This window comes from Merops nubicus, unplaced genomic scaffold (genome assembly GCF_000691845.1).
Source record: "Merops nubicus isolate BGI_N331 unplaced genomic scaffold, ASM69184v1 scaffold12779, whole genome shotgun sequence".
NCBI classification, from domain to species: domain Eukaryota; kingdom Metazoa; phylum Chordata; class Aves; order Coraciiformes; family Meropidae; genus Merops; species Merops nubicus.
Genome location: NW_008633099.1, coordinates 2,968 through 20,732, shown reverse-complemented (window position 1 = coordinate 20,732; position 17,765 = coordinate 2,968). Strand labels below are relative to the sequence as shown.

The window sequence follows — 17,765 nt, the reverse complement described above, 5'->3', positions numbered from 1 at the left end:
AAAGAGTGTGATTCCCTGGATAAAGTAAAATTTGTCTGTGAAATATGAACTTTGAGAGGATTCTTCCTATAACAAGGGCTTGGAATCAGTAGGACTTTTCCTGGACCTAAAGTTCAGGTCAAGGTGCCAAATAGTTGGCTGTTTGCTGTAGAGAAGTTCTACCTTATCCTGAACCTCTGAAAACTGCAGTGAAGACTCTTCCTATAGATCAAGGGGTAATCATGAGCATTTTCTTTTCTAAAGGAATTCAACCAAAGTTAGTAGGGACTGGGTTGGAAAGGATGAGGAGAGAAGGATGAAGAATCTCATAGTTATTTGGAAATGGTATCTCTGATCCATTTCTCAGAGGGAACTTTCCAGTGGATGGTGTGTATCAGTGTTCTTTGGCTCCAAGAACACTGATCTTGATCTTGAGAGTATAGATAAGTATACAGATAGTATGATCTCTGATCCTGAGAGCATAGGAAAATGTAAAGTTCCTGATAACTGAGTACTGTTGTGTAATTCATTGTGCAGAGTAAACTTCTCAACTGTCTAATTGAAGTTCTAAGGGGTGAAATATGAAACTGTGTGTTTCTGCATGCTTTAGAGTGGAGAAAGTTATGAGCTTGGAACTGATTGGCACAAAGGATTGCTAAAGAAATAGAAATCATTAGAGAGAACAGCATTCTGAATATTCCTTCTTTTCTTTGTTCCTGCTTGTGAAGGATCTCCTTTCCCTTGGGTGGTCTAATGGGAATTGAATTATAAAAGGAATAATTTCTTTGACAAACTGTAGAATATCCTGGAATCTCTATGACTGTAGCTTGTCAATAGCTTTATAAAACAGCGTGTGATCTTCAAACTTGTAAGACACTGCTTTGATCAGAGGCAATATCAGAACTTACTTATCTTTGGGGGAAATGAGGTAGTAAGGCTCTTCAGGCTTAACAGTTTCTGCTTCCTCCTACTGTCCATGGCAGCAACTGAGGTTTTGACATAGAACTGCTACGTGAAGTGACGGAGATGGATGTTGGAAATAGGGTTTTTGATCAGTTTTCCTACTAACTCCTACTGTGCCAACATATTAGAATGTGCTTAAAGGTTATTGGGAGACAGATCTCTAGAAGGTCATTTTCACCTATCAAATCAAACTGGTATTTTTGAGTCTACTATTGATGCTGCTTCAGAAGTATCTCTGCAAGTTCTAGTAGTGGATAAACACCAACAGCAACAATGAAGCACACTGTTCTTTTTTATTTTTCCAATATAATGCAAGTTGTGCCAATTGAATCAATGCATCCTCTATTCAAAGCCATTTTGTGCATGTGCTATTCTCTATGCAGTGGGATGGCACTTGGATAAGTACAAAGAATTGATCACTTGCTTGAACACTGCTGATTCTGCATCCAGTTTGTGAGCAGTAGAAACAAGATCACACATATGTGTACCATGTAACAATTGCAAATAGCCAGTGTAGGTTTTAGTTCCATATGGCTTACTAGGGTTCTGGGACTGTTGATTTCTACTGTTTTAGTTGTGGTGATCTTTTCTTTTTATGAAATCATAAAATTTAAATTTCAGAAAACTGGGACATCTTTTCACTTTATAGATACATTAAAAGTATCTAACACAGTTGTAATCAATATTTAACTTCTTTGTCTCTGCTGTTTAGACTTCCCTGGGGCAGTGTGTTTTGTCTGCATACATAAGAAATGGGTGACTGTGCAATAGTAAAAAGTGTGATTGGAAAAAGAACAAAAGTAGAATGCAGAGAATCAGAGCATTTGGACATGCTGTCTTGCTTCTAAAACAACTGTGTAAAACTGGTATAGTTGACATTATCATGAAAGGCTTGTTAATTGTTCAGTGACTTTCATTGTCTTAGTGGTTCAGGCTCCTTTGTGCATAGGTCTGTTGGGCAGGGAACCTCACCTCTAAGAAAGTTGTGGGAGTTTTTTAAGGGCTTAGCTTTAACTAAGTCACATCATTAAAGACAAAATCTTATTGTGATTAGACCCAGTATTGAAATTGAAAGAACAAACACCTGCAATTGTAACTGCTGGCTCAAAGCTGCGCGTTGCTTCGAGCTGTAAGCTGTTGCTTACAGCCTGGGTGGGGAATGTCAATGCCTGGTTGTCCTGCTTTTCTTGAGCATCAGTTACTGGGTTAAAACTGAAATAAATCATTGAGCTCTGTGGACAGTCAGTCCTACCCAGTATGGCCCTTCCTGATAAGAAGTGTTGGGAAGAGTATTCTTAATGGTCCAAGACAGAAAATGGTTTGCGGAGGAGCTCTTTACACATACCTTTTTTGTGAAAAAATAATTAAAGTTCTTAACAATGTTTTTGTGCCTTAGAAACTGTGCAAATCCACCAAAAGGTCAGGAGGTATGATGGCAAAACGCTACCTTCTTATTCTTCATTGGAAGGTGCTGGAAAGGAAAATTCTGTAACAGCCATGCAACTTCAAGCAAGCACTGAGCTTTCTGAAGCTGACCATGTTGAGAACAGGACTACTGAAGAATGTCTGCACAGTGGGGAGACTAAAGCTGCAGGTGTGATAATAGAGACAGATGCATCACACAGCAGTTCAGACCTCTCTGACCAGGAGCAAAAGGGCCTGGATGGAAATGTGATGGATATATTGAATTGGGCGAGGCCTCTCCCTGCTCTACTTTCTCCAGTACAGCTTTCACCAATAACTAGACAGGTGAGTTTCAGGACATGTCTGACTTGGCACTAACTTGGTTGTATAATTACTGCAAAAATAATTATTTTATATTCCTGCCTTTTTTTTTTTTATATATATATAGTATTTATTCATGCACTGAAGGCATCTTTGTGTGAGTGTTTAGATCCAGATGGATATTTTTTACCTTCTAATATACTGCCTGTGGAAGGGGGCAAAACATAATTTTCAGAAGTGTATTGAGAAAAAAGTCACTCTTGTCTCAACTGCTGTCATAATTTCTTTCCCCAGTTGCAGACATACCAAAAAGGAGTTGGGACTGTAAGCGTGACTTTCATAGCAAAATTCCACAGCTTGAAAGTCAAGGGGAACCTACTCAAATGTTCTTCTCCAGTAATTTTAGAATATGAGTAGGTAGGTAAAGAACTCTCTGACTTTTCACAGAGGTATTTGCTATTTAGTGTGAAAAACAGTGATGGAGAAGGATGTAGTTCTGTTGATGGCCTTAATGTCTCAAAAGGACTATGTGGCAGTGTATTTGTTTAGAGAAATAAATCTTAAAACACTACCAGGCTTTGGAATATTAACTTTGTATTTTTCATTTAAGGATTTACTGTTTGGAGAAGTCACAGGTTCCAGCGATGAAGAAGTTGACTGCAGTGCTTCTGTAGTGGAGGCTATTTTAGAAGAAGACCAAGTTCAGCCTCAGAGTTGTAATGAATTCAGCCTCAGTGAGGAGTATAACAGACAGAGCAAATCATGTGGGTGTGACCTTGATGGAGTGATCTCACATAACCTGAGTTGGAATGAAAAGATCTCAAGCAAGGAGGAGAGAGATGCTGAAACAGAGCAAGCCGGCACTGCTGCTTTAATCACAAACATAGAAACTGACCAAGAGTGTTTGGAGGGGAATTCTGAGAATATGGAAACAGAGAAGAGAAAACTAACTGAAGCAACAGCACATGAACTGGAAGCCATCGGAGAACAGAAGGGAGATAGTGAGGACATGCACGGTGAAGGAGGTTCTTCAGCTGATTTTATGTTACAGAGTTGCAAGCCACAGAATCAGATGGAAAAATGTAGTGAGGTAGAGCAAACAGAAGAGAATGTAATCTTAATCAGAACAGAAAGAGATGTGTTGTCAGGAGAAACACCCAGGGCAGTATCTGTTCCCCAGAATGTTACTCATTTGCCACCTGAGCAATCTGATGTGATGATACAGAATGAAGGGGTTGAAAATGAATCAAAAAATCTAATCAAAATAACTAATACAGCAAGTGATGTAGAGGAAAACACAAACCAGGTGATAATTGGAGAGGAACTAACAGCTGCAATACAGATGGAAAGACTCTGTGCAGAGGCAAATAATGAGAGAGAGACCTCTAGAAATGTACTGTCTAATTTCAGTGGTTCTGGATCCTTTTGTGAAGTGGAAGGTCCTAAAGAGCTGTTGGTGCAGCATGATGGGGAGAAAATAATTATGGACACTGAGGCAGACACTGGAGCTGTTGAGATCTTTGCATGCTCTCAGCACTCTGAAATAACATATGACAGTGAAGAGATCTTGGAGAAACCATATGTGCAAACAATAAAAGATGAAGTAGATGGAGAATACCAACCAGAGACTGTTAAAGTCTCTAGATGTTCCTCACCTGTATCTGCTGTTGAAGGAATCAGAAATTCGTTGTCCATGGATGACACCAACAAAAATGTAGTTATGGAGTGGACTGCTCTGTCAGCCTTTCCAAAAGATGATGAACAGCTCAAAATTGAAGACATGAATATAAGCAAACCTGAGACTATTGAACTAGCCATGAGACTTAAGAGAGAAGGTGTTGTAGAAAAGACTGAATCATCAGAGCTGCTCCATAGTGCAGAAAGTGGAAAATTAGTAGATATAAAAGAGGGGGGATGTTTAAAAGGCAAAGCACACGAGGAAGAAGGTGGTAGTGATCTATCACAAGGGAAATCAGAGCTGGAGTTTGTACTTGGGTCACCGAAGGTGGGGTGCATTACTGATGCAGAAGACAGTGTAGCTAAGTGTGAATCCTCTGGTTTGGATGTTACCGAAATGAAACAACCCGAAAACCTGTGTAGTACATTAGAACATGAGCTGTCCAAAACTCAAAACTTCAGAGTGTTTGAATCTCAAGAGACTGAATTCAAAGTTAATCCAGAGGATTTTGGAGAGGAAAGCAGTGAGCTGTTAGAAACAGTGGATACCACTGAATCTGTCATAGTAGAAACTAATCTCACTTCTCAGGCACAGTTTGCAAAACCTCTGAATCAGTTCTTGGTAACTGAAAATGTTAAATGTGATGAAATAGAAAGGGAATTAAATAAACAAAACAAGGAATTGGTGACTGAGACTACTTCCAGTTCACTTAACTGGGAAAAAAATGTGAAGAAAAATAGTATTTCAGAGATCATCTGCCAGCCTACTTCAGAAATGGATTTTAATAGTGTCTTGGCTTTTTCTGCCCAAGGGGACTTGGAGATGGCCTGTTTTAATACTGAAGAAACAGATTCTCCTGTGCAAGTGGGAATTGGTTTGGAATCCACAATGCCTTCTAATCTAAATTTCAGTCTTCAGAAAGCTGTTAGTTTTGTTGAAAATAACTTCACAGAAAAGGTTACTTTTTCACCTATATGGGAAAACAAAGATAATAATTGTTTTACAGGTAGTACATTTAACTGTTCTTCAGAAATCTTGGAAGGGGGTTCTGAGATCCTATCTGCTGAAAGAGCCAACCTGTGCAAAGAACTGGACTGTCCTGAGAGGGAGTACCTACACACAAATGAAGTGAAAATTCCAGATGAGAAGGAGCAGCCAGTAGATAAAGAACCTCAGGTATCTGTTCAATCACAGATCCTGCATGCAAGCTCTTGCAATAAGAATACTTTTCTTCTCCAAAAGTGTTCTCAAGAATCAGGATGCAGGACTTCTATGTGGGACGTTAGAACAGATCCTTCTAGAACTGGTCCACTGACAGCTGAGGGAGAAAGCAAAGAATTGAACAGTTTTGAGGCATCTGGGGAAAATGCTGTAAAAAGGTCTGAAGATTATTTTGATGTGCTGGAGCAGAACAGTGGATCTGAAGAGAAGCACCATTCTGTACAAAAAATCAGATATCTGAAATGTTCTCAGTGTGTTCCCATGTTGAGAAAGGACCAGACAGCTTACAAGAGAGTTGCAGGGAGTGCTCTGGAAACTGGTGCAGTTGTTGATGCTGATTACCAAGCGTGTGAACTTCATTCGACAATGCACCCAGGAAATACCTCACCAGCTAGTTGTCTAAGAGCGGACACTGTGGTGGATATGGATGCGCACTGTGAAAGAAACAGCTCTCCAGATACTGCAAATATGTTGGCAAATGGGGTTGAGGGGGATTATCCTAAAAACGTAGAGTCTTGGAAAAGACAATGTGTATTAGTAACTTCTGAAAATCCTGAGGGTGCTAATGAATGCATGGTAGATTCTAACAGAGATGGATGCATCAATGACAGTGAGGAAAGTTCTCTAAAAACTGGGACATCAACAGAAAGCCTTGTGATGCCAAATACTTCAAAAAATAGTTTACCGCTATGCCAGATATTAACTGGATTCTCAGAAACTTGCAGACTGCCTGTAAAAAACAGTAAATTAAATACAGAAACCTTAGCACTCGGCAATTTCTTAGAAGAAAATGGTTCTGAAAAACTTCAGTCAAACATGGAGCAAGTTCTACAACATGGTATTGATATGGGTGTCTCAGTCACTGAAGAATATAATCATGATCAAACTTGCAACACTGGAGAAAACAACACTGATGTTATCCTAGATGGTAGCAATAGAAAAAAAAGAAAAGTCACGTATCTTCCAAATCCAGCCCTGTCTGATGCAGAGTGCAATTGTCAGACAGTTAGGCAGCCTTCTGAGCCACCAAAGACAGTATTTGAGAAGCTGTGTGCATTGGAGTCAGAGTCTCGTGTGGATGTTACTCTCAAAAAGAGCAATAAACTGAAGTGCCAAGAGCAAGAACCATCTGAAGCCTTGACTGTTTCAGGCAAGGCAGCTGCCCAGGTAGCACACGCCAAACTACCAAAGAGTCTGGTTCAAGGTAAAAGAAAAACAAAGACTCACAAAGTTAAGCTAACTCAGCCAGTTCTTGCAAATGCGGATACTTCTGTGCCAACAAAATGCTCCTCTGAGACTATAAATAAAATTAGGCAAGAGATGGGTCCCCCTCTGCCTCCCTTGCTATTGCCTTTGATTGCCACTCCCCCGAAAGCTGCGTGTAGTGTGTCTCCAGTGACGTCTTCTATTGGTCAGTGCTCTTTGTTTTCCCCTCTTGATGATCTGATATCCCCTCTACGTGAGACTCCTGTTCCCCCTCTCATGTCTCCATTAACACATACTCCAACAGTAAAATCTGCTCTTCTATTTTCTCCTCCCTCACCCTCAGAAGTGGCAGTAGGCAGAAGGATTCGTTCCTCACCGTTGAAATTTTGTACTTCCATTCCAAAGCATGCGCTTCCTGTCCCAGGGAGGCTTCCTCTGCTGGCCCCTGAGGGTGCTGCTCCGGCTGCTCCTCAGGAGAACTCCGTGAAAATACTAGACACTATGTATCCAGAGCTGTCTGCCAGGGCGAGGACACTGAACATCCTGAAAGGTAACATTCATCTTGGCCGATGTACTTTTTCAGACAGCCAGAATTTGCCAGGGCCTGTGGCTCAAATAGGTGGGTTCAAATCGATTTCATCTACATCTACTGCTTTTGTTAAAACTGGTAGCAATTTGAAATCTGATAATAGCAACAATCAAGACAAAGATGTGCAAAATCAGCAATTGTTTTCAAGCTCATCAAATCGTCTTGAAAAACGGACACTGTTGCCAATATCTATGCCAAGAAGTGCAAAGAGACTGAGGCTGGACAGTGAACCGTCAAAGCTGGAGCCCAGTGATACTGCTGCTATTGGAAGTAATGAAAAGACCATCTCTGAAGTGCAGGAGGCTTTCCATGACAAAAGCTGTGAAGTCAGTGATTCAGCACACAGTTCCAGGTTAGAAGCATCACTAGCAGTAAAGAAAGTTATTGATCCTGACTGTTGGAAAGTTTCTTTGGCATTGAAGAAAATTGCTGAATCCTGTTTTGACTTGTTACCGGTCATTAAAGGTCACGTGTATGTTGGCAATATCTCAAAGATTCCAATAATGAGAGATCAAGAGAAGGAAGTTGTGTATGAATTTGGTATAAAAAACAAGGTAAGTAGGAAAATTTTTAATACTCTGTTTTAATAATGACTCAAGGAGTTGATAAATCTGCTAATTTTGTAGGAGCAAAGCTGTAGCAGCTTTGTTTCCCAGTCCAGCCAGTAGCAAGGCTGAGAGCGTACTCCTAGTAGGCACATATGCACACAGTGCATGCCTAATCTTGTTCCCTTCTCTGGCTGATCAGGGTGAAAGTCTGGTGGTGGGAAATACACACACGTAGATATACATACACATGCACACAGACACTACTGATCCCTCCAGTAGTTGACTCCTCCCCACTTGTCTCATGTGCTTATACACCTAAGTCATGGAAGAGACGCATTTCTTCAGTAGCTGTTCCAGACATGTGTCCATACCTGCATCATGCCCTCAGACCCATGCTCTTTCAGGTAGCTAGCTCACAAAGCCAACACTCAGACTCCCTAGTGCATCTGCAAGTACCCAGTCTACACCTGGAGCTTCTCCAGTAGCTGGCTTCTAAGCCTTTCATTCTACTCCTGACATTCAGCCCTCCCTCTAAACCTCCTATAGTAAGTCTGAGACAATGCCAGTATTCTCCTTCCTAGCATCTCATATGGAGTCCCATGTTACTGTAGACAGTAGCTCCTGTTCCCCACCTCCTGTAGCCCCTGTAAGGTGATCTGTGAGGAGACTCTGCTCCTAGCTAATCTTAAAGTTTCACACTGGGATAATGGGCTGTTTGTCCTCCTGTGACAGCTTTGGGAGTACACAGTCAGGGTGCTCCATTTGCTCTGATTAGGTTATTAGGGTTGCTCTAACTGTCATCACTCCTCTCCTCATTTTTTGTTTAAGAAAGGTAGTTTTTAATCACATAACTAAACAAAGAACAGTAGTCCTATTCTGCATCTGTTCAAGGCATCTTTATTTTTTGAAGTTGCTCTTCACTCCATTTGTTTTGCTGATTGCCTCTCATTTACTTTTCTGCATTTTATTTGAATGCAAACAGTATCCCTGCGAAGAAGAGAGTAGTTCTTTTGAGTTGTCGTATTATTATAATGTTATCAAATATTCTTAAGTATGTAACAGTCTAACAATCTATTTTGTGCCTTGTAGCATTTAGCAGAGTCCTTGCTGCATGCTATTCTCAGTAAACTCAAGGCTCAGAAAGATGCCTCCAATTACAGTTTCAATCAGGCTCTGTGTCGGGTCTATACGGGAGTTTGTCGGCAGCTGGGAGATCTGGAAAGAGCTCGCCTTCTCTGCTATACCCTGCTTAAAGAAGGTATGGTATGGCTTACTGGTTTTGTATCCTAAATATGCAGTTTGTCTTTGATGTAGCATTCCAGAAAGATTGTTTGTAGAAACAAACAAACAAGGTTTTGTAAAAGGGGTATTTTCCTTAGAACTTTTTTCCTGTAGTGCAGACACTTCCAGAAGAAATTTATTTTCTCACCGTTCCTCTGCATCTGTCTCACCTGGGCTCTTAGAACTCTATTAATTTTTCCAAAGAAATGCTTTATTTAGGGTCCTCTTTGCTTTAATTTTTTGCCCCACCCTCTCCAAAATGTTAAAGTGATTCCAGGGAATTTTGTACTTTTTGCTTATTAGTATTTTCTAATTTTAACTGAATAAGCACCGATTCATATGGCAAGTATGATTTAAAAATATGTATTGGCTTATGTTACATTATTTTGATGCCTTGATCAAAACCAGTGCATTTGTGCAACACGTCCCCCTTAAAGCTCTATTACTTTCCATTATCCAAAATCTCACTTGATTGAGAAGTTTTTTTCATGTTGTTTCCCTTCCTTTTGTTCCTGGTAACAAAGGTAATAGATACATACTATCACTGTACTAAATTCACAAGTCTGTCTTAGTTCTGGAAGGACTTCACTTAGTTTGAAAATACTGAGCCATCCAGAGCTCAAATCAGTATACCACTATCTGTGTTTCAAATCAAAATCAAATAAAATATGAGAGAACTGAGGAACAAAATGCTACATTTGATTGCTTCAGTTAATGGATATCTTCTATATAGAGACTGATTTTTATTTTGTTCTTCTGTTCTTCGGGGTTTTGTGTTTGTTTGGCATGTTTGTTTGTTTGTTTATTTTTATCTTGTTGTTTTGGGCTGTGTTTTTTTGCTTGGGTTCTTTTTTGGAATTCCTGTTTTCTTATCTGTTTTTCTGTTCTTCATGCAGTCCGTCCATAACACTCCTTTCATTTTTTCATGTTACTATGGCACATATTTTAATACTGCACCATTATCAGAAACTGTTACTTGTCAGATATCTTTTCTTAATGTAAATTAACAATTAAGTCTTTTGTTTTGCAGTACTTTGGTACTTTTGACTTTTTGTGGGCTCTTGCATATATGAAACATACCCTTTTTTTCCCCTTTCTTTTTCTGGGTTAGATCCAAAATTCAGTGGGTAAATGCAGATTTTTTGTTGACTCATTTTGTATTCTAGACTTTGAAATTGTATAAATTCCTGTAGTGGTTATTCTGTGTTTTCATTGTTATCTTTTGAAGGTGAACAGCTACAAATGCATCTTAAAGGTTCCTTTTTTTTAATTAATTTTTATTTGATTACAAAGCATTCATTTTAGGCTTTTCTCTTTCATGTAGTTTCACATACTGGTTACTATTCAGAATTATGGCAACACAAGTGTGAGCGATGTGCCAGCTACACAACTGCCAAACTGTCTGTAACTGTTGGTGCTACCCTATTAGACTTGCACCAGCTGTTTTCTTGACTTCTTGTCCATCCTTTTTTTTCCTGTTCTCCTTTCAGGTGTTCTGCCTGAAATGGCTATGAATTAAATGTTAATCTTTCTTTGGTTATTTTTTTTCTTTTATACCTTCCCTGTTCCTCTCCTTTTTTATTTTCTTTTTTTGATATCCCTTTAACTCTTACTCATTACTGAGTCCAAGCATTCCAAATTCATGGACAGATACTTCAAGTTTGCAGCTTTGAGATAATTCTAGTTTATCAACAGTCCTTGATCTGACCAAAAAAAAAAGTTCATTCTTATGTGATGAGGGTCTTCAGAGTAGAGAAGGTCCATCCAAGACACTTCATGGAACTCATTCTGCTCAGTGAATCCATTAATGCTTCTTAATTTGATGATCTTCATATGTTCTTTAGTTCTTAAGATGTGTTGAAAAATGTAGAAATTGTTGTGAATTGAAGAGGGAAGACACATTTTAGCATTTCAGGTTTCACTGGTTTTTGTAGATTTTTAAACTACAGTGTTAACAGGCATATGTACTGCAGTATTGCATTTCCTGCCTGAAAGTAATATCTATTTCTTGCTTATTCCAATGTATTTTTTTTCCTGTTGCTTGCAGCCTACACACTCATGTTTTATCTTAATATTTTGCCTTGAAGATCTCTGCTTTAGTCTTCAGAAGGGTCTGTTGGCTTCCCTTAAATGGCCTTGGAACTCTGTCCTCTTTTATATAGTTCTGGATATATAGTTGTCAGATACTTGCTCTGAATTAATTTACTGGATAAAATTTCTTCAATTGCATCAGTAGCACACATTTTTTTATGTCTATGAAAATATTTGTTTTGGCATACATCATTCTTATACACTCGCTCACAACTTGTGTAATCTCCCTGATAGAGTCTGGGAAAATGGCTGAGCAATATCAGATTTCATATTTGAATTGTATGGAAGTTCTTTGCAAAGTTTTGTGTTTTTTTTTTTTTTTTTTATTTTATTTTATGTAGTTTTCATAGGTGTGTGGGTGCAACGTGTTAGCAAGTGCTGTGGATTTGTAGTGAAGACCTGATTTTTCACATTATTACACATCTCAGGATTATTTTTTTTTTTTTCTTTTGGACTGGATCAGTGTTCATTTGTGACTGGAGTGTATTAGGCAGGCTTCTGGAATGCAGTCTTCCAGTTTAATTTCACCCTAAAATAATCCCCTTTCAATGCTTATAAAACCACTCTCCTTAGTGAAATGAAGTGCAGTAAGAAGGCTGAAAGGATACGAACCTCAAAATGCAAGAGGGAAAGTGCTTTTGTACTGTCAATACACAGTGAAGTTTTGAAGCCTTTGTTGGTTTTTTTCCTTAAAAAAGAGAGTGATATTGCAATGAGGGAGGTGGGGTTTTTGTTGTGTGGTGGTTTTTTTTTTTTTTCCTTGCATCTTTTTTTCTTAATTAATCTTAGTACTGAGATGTGCTACTGTGGCTCCCCTTCCCTGGGCTGCAGTTGTATCTTCTATGCTTTCTTTCCTAGTTATCTTGTTGAAAAGTGTACTAACTTCAAATGCCAGAGTATTTATTTTTTGTTTTTAAAAACTTACTTTGTTCTCTCTTTTTTCCCTTAGACTTTCCAGACTCAGAAAAATTGGTGTTATTTATCACAAATGTATGGTCTGACATATTTGTCTTCCAAGGTGCAATTAACAAAGCTATGCAATTAGTTGCCAGGCAGAATGCAAGCGATGAGATGCTGACCTGTTTGAGTGCTTATGTCAACTGGGACCAGGTAACATCTGCTTTCTTTGTCAGTGTCAGCTTTTGCCTGCACTGGTTGCTCTGCTAGCTGAATCAAATCAATCAGCTTGCTTCTGATGAATGGTGTGAATGTGCAGGGTCCAGACAACCACAGGAAACAACACCACAACACTTTTCTTGTTTTCACTATGAAATGCTAGTACCTCACTGTACTGCAATCCCTGCTTAGCAAAGAATTTGTAACCTCCATTCTATTAGGTTACAGCTTTCAGTCTCATGTCAACAGGGAAGCATGTAACTATGTCTCAGTAAATGTTCCTGGAAATACTATTTTCTTTATGAAATATAGGAGCTGTTGCAGCTGGGGAGAAGGATCTCAGGAATTTATATATTGATGATAGCAGATGACATCATTCTATATATAAGATATTTCTTACTTAGGTGGAACTATAGGGGCAAAGTTGAAGTGATTTTGGTTTACAGTCTGTTATACATATAATTTTACAAGACTACTTCTTAATACTTATTCCTTGTTTGCCCTAGCGATTTAATTAGCAGGATTGTTTCATATGATACGTTTTCATTTATTGCTATCTCAGTTATTGAAAATACCTGCTTGGAAATTAGCCCCTAAAGAACAACAACAAACTTTTTTTTTTTGTACAAGCAACAAGACAAATACTGAGTACTTGAGGGTGTTAGTTTATGTGTAAGGTGCTGTGGACAGTCAGAATCAAATATATGTAGAGAGTTTGGTTCTGAGTTGGTTACTGTTCATACACTAAGATCATCACCTTCTAAAATTTCAGAGCTCCTCATTAGATGCTGGTACTATGGTCTCCAGCCTGCTTTTAGAGATGCAGTCCTGTCCGACAGTGGGGTTGCAGCGGAGTGAGCAGCACGGGGAGGAGCTGAGTGAGGGGGCCTGGCAGTACCTCTTTGCTGTCGATCTGCTCTGCTCCCACCTCAAGTGGGACTGGACACACAGCAACGTTATAAGGTATTGTGGCAAGCTGTTCTTTCAAATGTTTTCCTGTGTGGTTGGTTGGTTTGGTTTGCTGTGTTTGGTCGTTTGTTTTTTTTTCAGATTTGAGACATTATGACTTGGCTTTTAACATAATAAAACATTACATAGATACTTAGAATTGAAAGTGTTTTAATCAGATGAGACCTAGACTACTGTGTTTGTGTGCTTTATTTTAAGATAGGATGAGTGATCAATAAGTAAGTATAGGAATTTATAGTACTGGTCTAAGAAATTAGCCCTGTTAATTGAACTGTTCTAATAAATTTAAAATCACTCTATGTGGACAATCACTAAATGTTTTGAGAGGGATTGTTTGTCCACAAAGCAAATGATTGTCTTCCTCTGAACTGAACTTGTAAATTCCCCTCCCTCCCGTCAGTAGAAAATGAGGGTGGAATTTCTGATATTTGAATAGCACTTCTTCAGTGCTGCAAGTGAAATGTAACCATACTCATTGGTGTGCTGTCCTGATTTCAGTCTGATTTTGATTCTAAAATCATTGTAATACTTAGATTCAACCTCTTAAATTTTCTTTGAACCCTATAATCCAGCACATGGACTGCTACTGTACTTAACTTCTTTTGAAAGACTTGGTCTTGATACCTACACTGATCTGACAGCCCCTATTTTCTATGTAAAGGTTACATAACCTAGAACAATCTCCAAAAATGCGACATTGGTTTAATGATGACTTAAAATAATCATTGAATGTAAAGTAAATGCAAATAACTTACAGTCATCGTCAAGTCTTCTATCCAAGCTCTGTGCTTTAAAATAGTAAAGAAGTTATTTTTAGTGAAATACTTTAAAAATTAATAGAAATTAGCTTTGTGAAAGGTATGTCGTTTCCGCTGAAGCCATACAGAATTTGTTGTGTAGAGTTGTGCTGATAATAAGTCACTAGGTCTATCAGCATCATTTTAAGGATGAAAAAAGTTTTATGTCAGGCCTTTCAGGTTTAAAAAGCAAGCATCAGATCCTACTAGTAACATACAAACTGTGAATTTTTAGTGATTTAAGAAGTTTGTATGACATCTCAGCAGGACATTTGAAAGTAGCAGTTTCATATACATCTACGATCTCAGTGGAGTAAGGTCTTGCCTTTAGATACAGGATGCTGCAGGGAAACGAATGGAAGATGAACAGGAATAGTATTCTGAACCAGAATGATTCCTCCAGAAAGCTTTGATTATTTGAGTTTAAAACCCTTACACTACTCATACTTGTGGATGCCTGGGATATTAGAAATTTTCCTAGCAGATAGATTAAAGATGCAAGTGGAGCTGTGGAAAGAACATGGTTAACAGAACAACCATTTGCATTTGTTACTCTATAAATATCATACCACCCCTTCATGCAGCATTAGATTTTCAAATTTATTTGTCTTTCACAGCAAAGTGCTTTGGCCTTCTATGGATAAATGGGTAAAGACGAGGAAGGGCCATGGAACTTCTCAAGCTATTCCTGATAGTATTATAGCATTGACACTCAGGCTAATTGGTAAGTAATCTAAATTCTTGGTTGAACTTCTACTCTGTGTAAGTATGTCCTTTGAAAAGGTTTTATTTGCAACCTAATAGCTCTTCCTGCAAGTTTAATTTAGATTCATTTATTTGGGATCTGGATGGCATTCAAAGTAAATAGATAAAAATTGGGTTTCAGTAGATATTTTCAGTATGTAGGCTATATAATATTGTTTGTTAAAGAGAAATTGCGTTCTTTTGAGAGTTTTACTCTTACAAATAGGAAATCTGCAGGAGGTTGGATCAACCTGATGAAAAATGGTTTTGGACTCTTTAGTCACAAAAGGAATAGTAAAACTCTTGTTCCCAAGACAGAATAGTAAAAAGAATGACTAATTTTTTGTGATTGAAATGGGCATTTTCTCTTGGTATTTCAACAGCCAGTCAGTATATCTAAAAATTAGGAAGATGATTGTCTAAATATTGGATCCATATTAACTTTATTTTTTTCAGGTCGATTGGGCCAAATTGGTTTGAAGGAAGGATACCTTGCTGCAGTGAAGAATATTAGTTCTGTAATCGGACTGTTTGTACAGCACGCAAAAGAGGAAGGTAATGTTTATTGAGAGGAACTTCAGCATAACATCTGCAACGTGAAGTTTTGCCAGTGTAAACAGAACACACAGAGATGGAGACACACACGCCCAAGCAGCCTACTTGTGCAGTTTTATGTTAGTGCATAACAGTACCAACAGTTTTCAGTTTGAGTCCCTTCTTCCTCTAAAGTTACTGAAGCATATGTCTTATGTTCTCTGTGAGACAGCAGTGTTGAGATAGTTTCAAGCCACTTTGGAATTACACTGCTTCATGTAACAGCATATTAGCTGCCTCAGGGTGATCTTAACCTGAGCAGCTCAGGCAGAAGCTTGCTACCATCAAGATTGTTGTGATGGGAGACAGGTGCAAAAGAGACCAAATTCCTGATTGAGACAGCAAGGCAACTAGGGCAGCACAGATCTGTGTTGCAAAGTTATTCTGGATATTGAGTACATTTTTCAGTGAAGTGTTGGTTGATGTTAGGGAGCTGTTGTGAGCCCCTTGTGTAGATTCTCTTCCTTACAATCTCAAATTCTTCCAACTAAGTGGTGTATGTCCGTGTCTGTGTCAGACTTTGTAAGCCTGACCATTTTCACAGAAGTTTGATCACCCTTAACTAGAGTAAAATCCCTAGCTGCTCAGATCTTTTATGCCCTTGGAATACGGAAAGTCTGCTGAATTCAGAAAACTGGAACATGCTAGTATAAAATCACAAGATCATAGAACGTATTGGGTTGGAAGGGAACTCTAAAGGTCATCTAGTGCAACCCCCCCCCCCATAAGCAGGGACATCTCCAGCTAGGTCAATCTGCTCAGAGCCTCATCAAGCCTGACCCTGAATGTCCCCAGGGATGGGGCCTCCACCACCTCTCTGGGCAACCTATTCCAGGGATCTATCGCCCTCATACTGAAGAACTTTTTCCCAACGACTAACCTAAATCTCCCCTTTTCTATCTTAAAGCCATGACCCCGTGTCCTGTCACTACAAACCCTTATGAATAGTCCCTCCCCTGCTTTCCTATAGGCCCCTCTCAAGTACAGGAAGGTCACTATAAGGTCTCCCCAGAGCCTCCTCTTCTCCAGGCTGGACAACCCCAGCTCCCTCAGCCTGTCCTCACAGCAGAGCTGCTCCAGCCCTCTGATCATTTTTGTGGCTCTCCTCTGGACACGCTCCAACAACTCCACGTCCTTCTTGTGCTGGGGGCTCCAGAGCTGGACACAGGACTCCAGGTGAGGTCTCACCAGGGCAGAGTAGAGCAGCAGGATCACCTCTCTCCATCTGCTGGCCACGCTTCTTTTGATGCAGCCCAGGATGTGATTGGCCTTCTGGGCTGCCACAATGCCAAAATGAGATGTTGTGGAATTTGTGTGCAGGTTGTCTTCTTGCTGCTTTTTGATTTAGGCATCCCAGCTGTTGATGTGCTTTAATTCCAGTTGTTAAGCTAATAGTTTTTTAGATCAGGTTTCCCAAAAACATTACTGCATATCAAAGTTTCTATAAGCTGATTTGTGTTAACATTTTACAGGTGTTCCCTGGGGTGTGCAACTGGCAGCCATATATGCGCTGTGTGACTTGGGTTCGAGCAATCCAGAAGGTGTTGCTGAGGCCATCCATTCTTGGAGAGCAACAGTTCTTGACAACGTGCCTCCTGCCGTCACAAGTGGCATCGCTGAAATCACTTCTCTCTGTAAAAAGGAGCTGAACTAACACCTGGGGAAGCGGACTGATCTAAAGGAAGAAGTGCCTTATTTTATTAAACAGTAGTTGGTTGCAGTTAAAAACAAAGTGGGGTGTCCTCTTTGTATTTTTAACAGAATGCTTGATCACACAAAGCAAGCTCAAGTATTTTACTTGACTCCTCTGTTTGAGGGAGTATAATAAAATAAATAAATATACTTGCTTTTGCTAGTAACCGTTCAGTGATCTAAAGAACAGTGCATCTTTGACTCCTGAGGTATTTTTGGTTTGATGTCAATAAAAGTCAGTAATAGTTTTCATTATTTTCCTTCCATCCATCTGGAGTATGGCCTATTGGACACAGCAGAGGATTGAGCCTGGCTGAAAACCCGGCTTTATTGTTTTGTACTGTATTTATAAAGCAACCATTCAGATAGCAGGACTTTGCCCAGATTCTGGTTTATTTTGCTTGAGTAGTCTCATAACCTTAACTTAAAATACTTGTGTAAGACACATAGGTATTGACTTTTTTGTAACAATCATGTATAGAGTAACAGAGATAGTAAATCTCTGAACTTGTATATATGGTATATTCTGATAATGTGTCTCACATTTGATATTGTTCCACTTGGGGAATTCT

At 39.2% G+C, this 17,765-nt stretch overlaps 1 protein-coding gene across 1 annotated transcript in view; it reads left to right on the top strand.

Moving 5' to 3' along the window:
• ICE1 (interactor of little elongator complex ELL subunit 1) overlaps positions 1 to 17,155 on the top strand; it is a 28,109-nt gene extending 10,954 nt beyond the window's left edge. The window contains exons 12-19 of the mRNA XM_008948134.1: positions 2,339 to 2,691; positions 3,278 to 7,915; positions 8,999 to 9,167; positions 12,231 to 12,391; positions 13,170 to 13,360; positions 14,781 to 14,887; positions 15,364 to 15,462; positions 16,974 to 17,155. Coding sequence (XP_008946382.1) covers positions 2,339 to 2,691; positions 3,278 to 7,915; positions 8,999 to 9,167; positions 12,231 to 12,391; positions 13,170 to 13,360; positions 14,781 to 14,887; positions 15,364 to 15,462; positions 16,974 to 17,155 — 5,900 coding nt within the window. The remainder of the gene's footprint in view (positions 1 to 2,338; positions 2,692 to 3,277; positions 7,916 to 8,998; positions 9,168 to 12,230; positions 12,392 to 13,169; positions 13,361 to 14,780; positions 14,888 to 15,363; positions 15,463 to 16,973) is intronic.
• Positions 17,156 to 17,765: the final 610 nt, after the last annotated feature.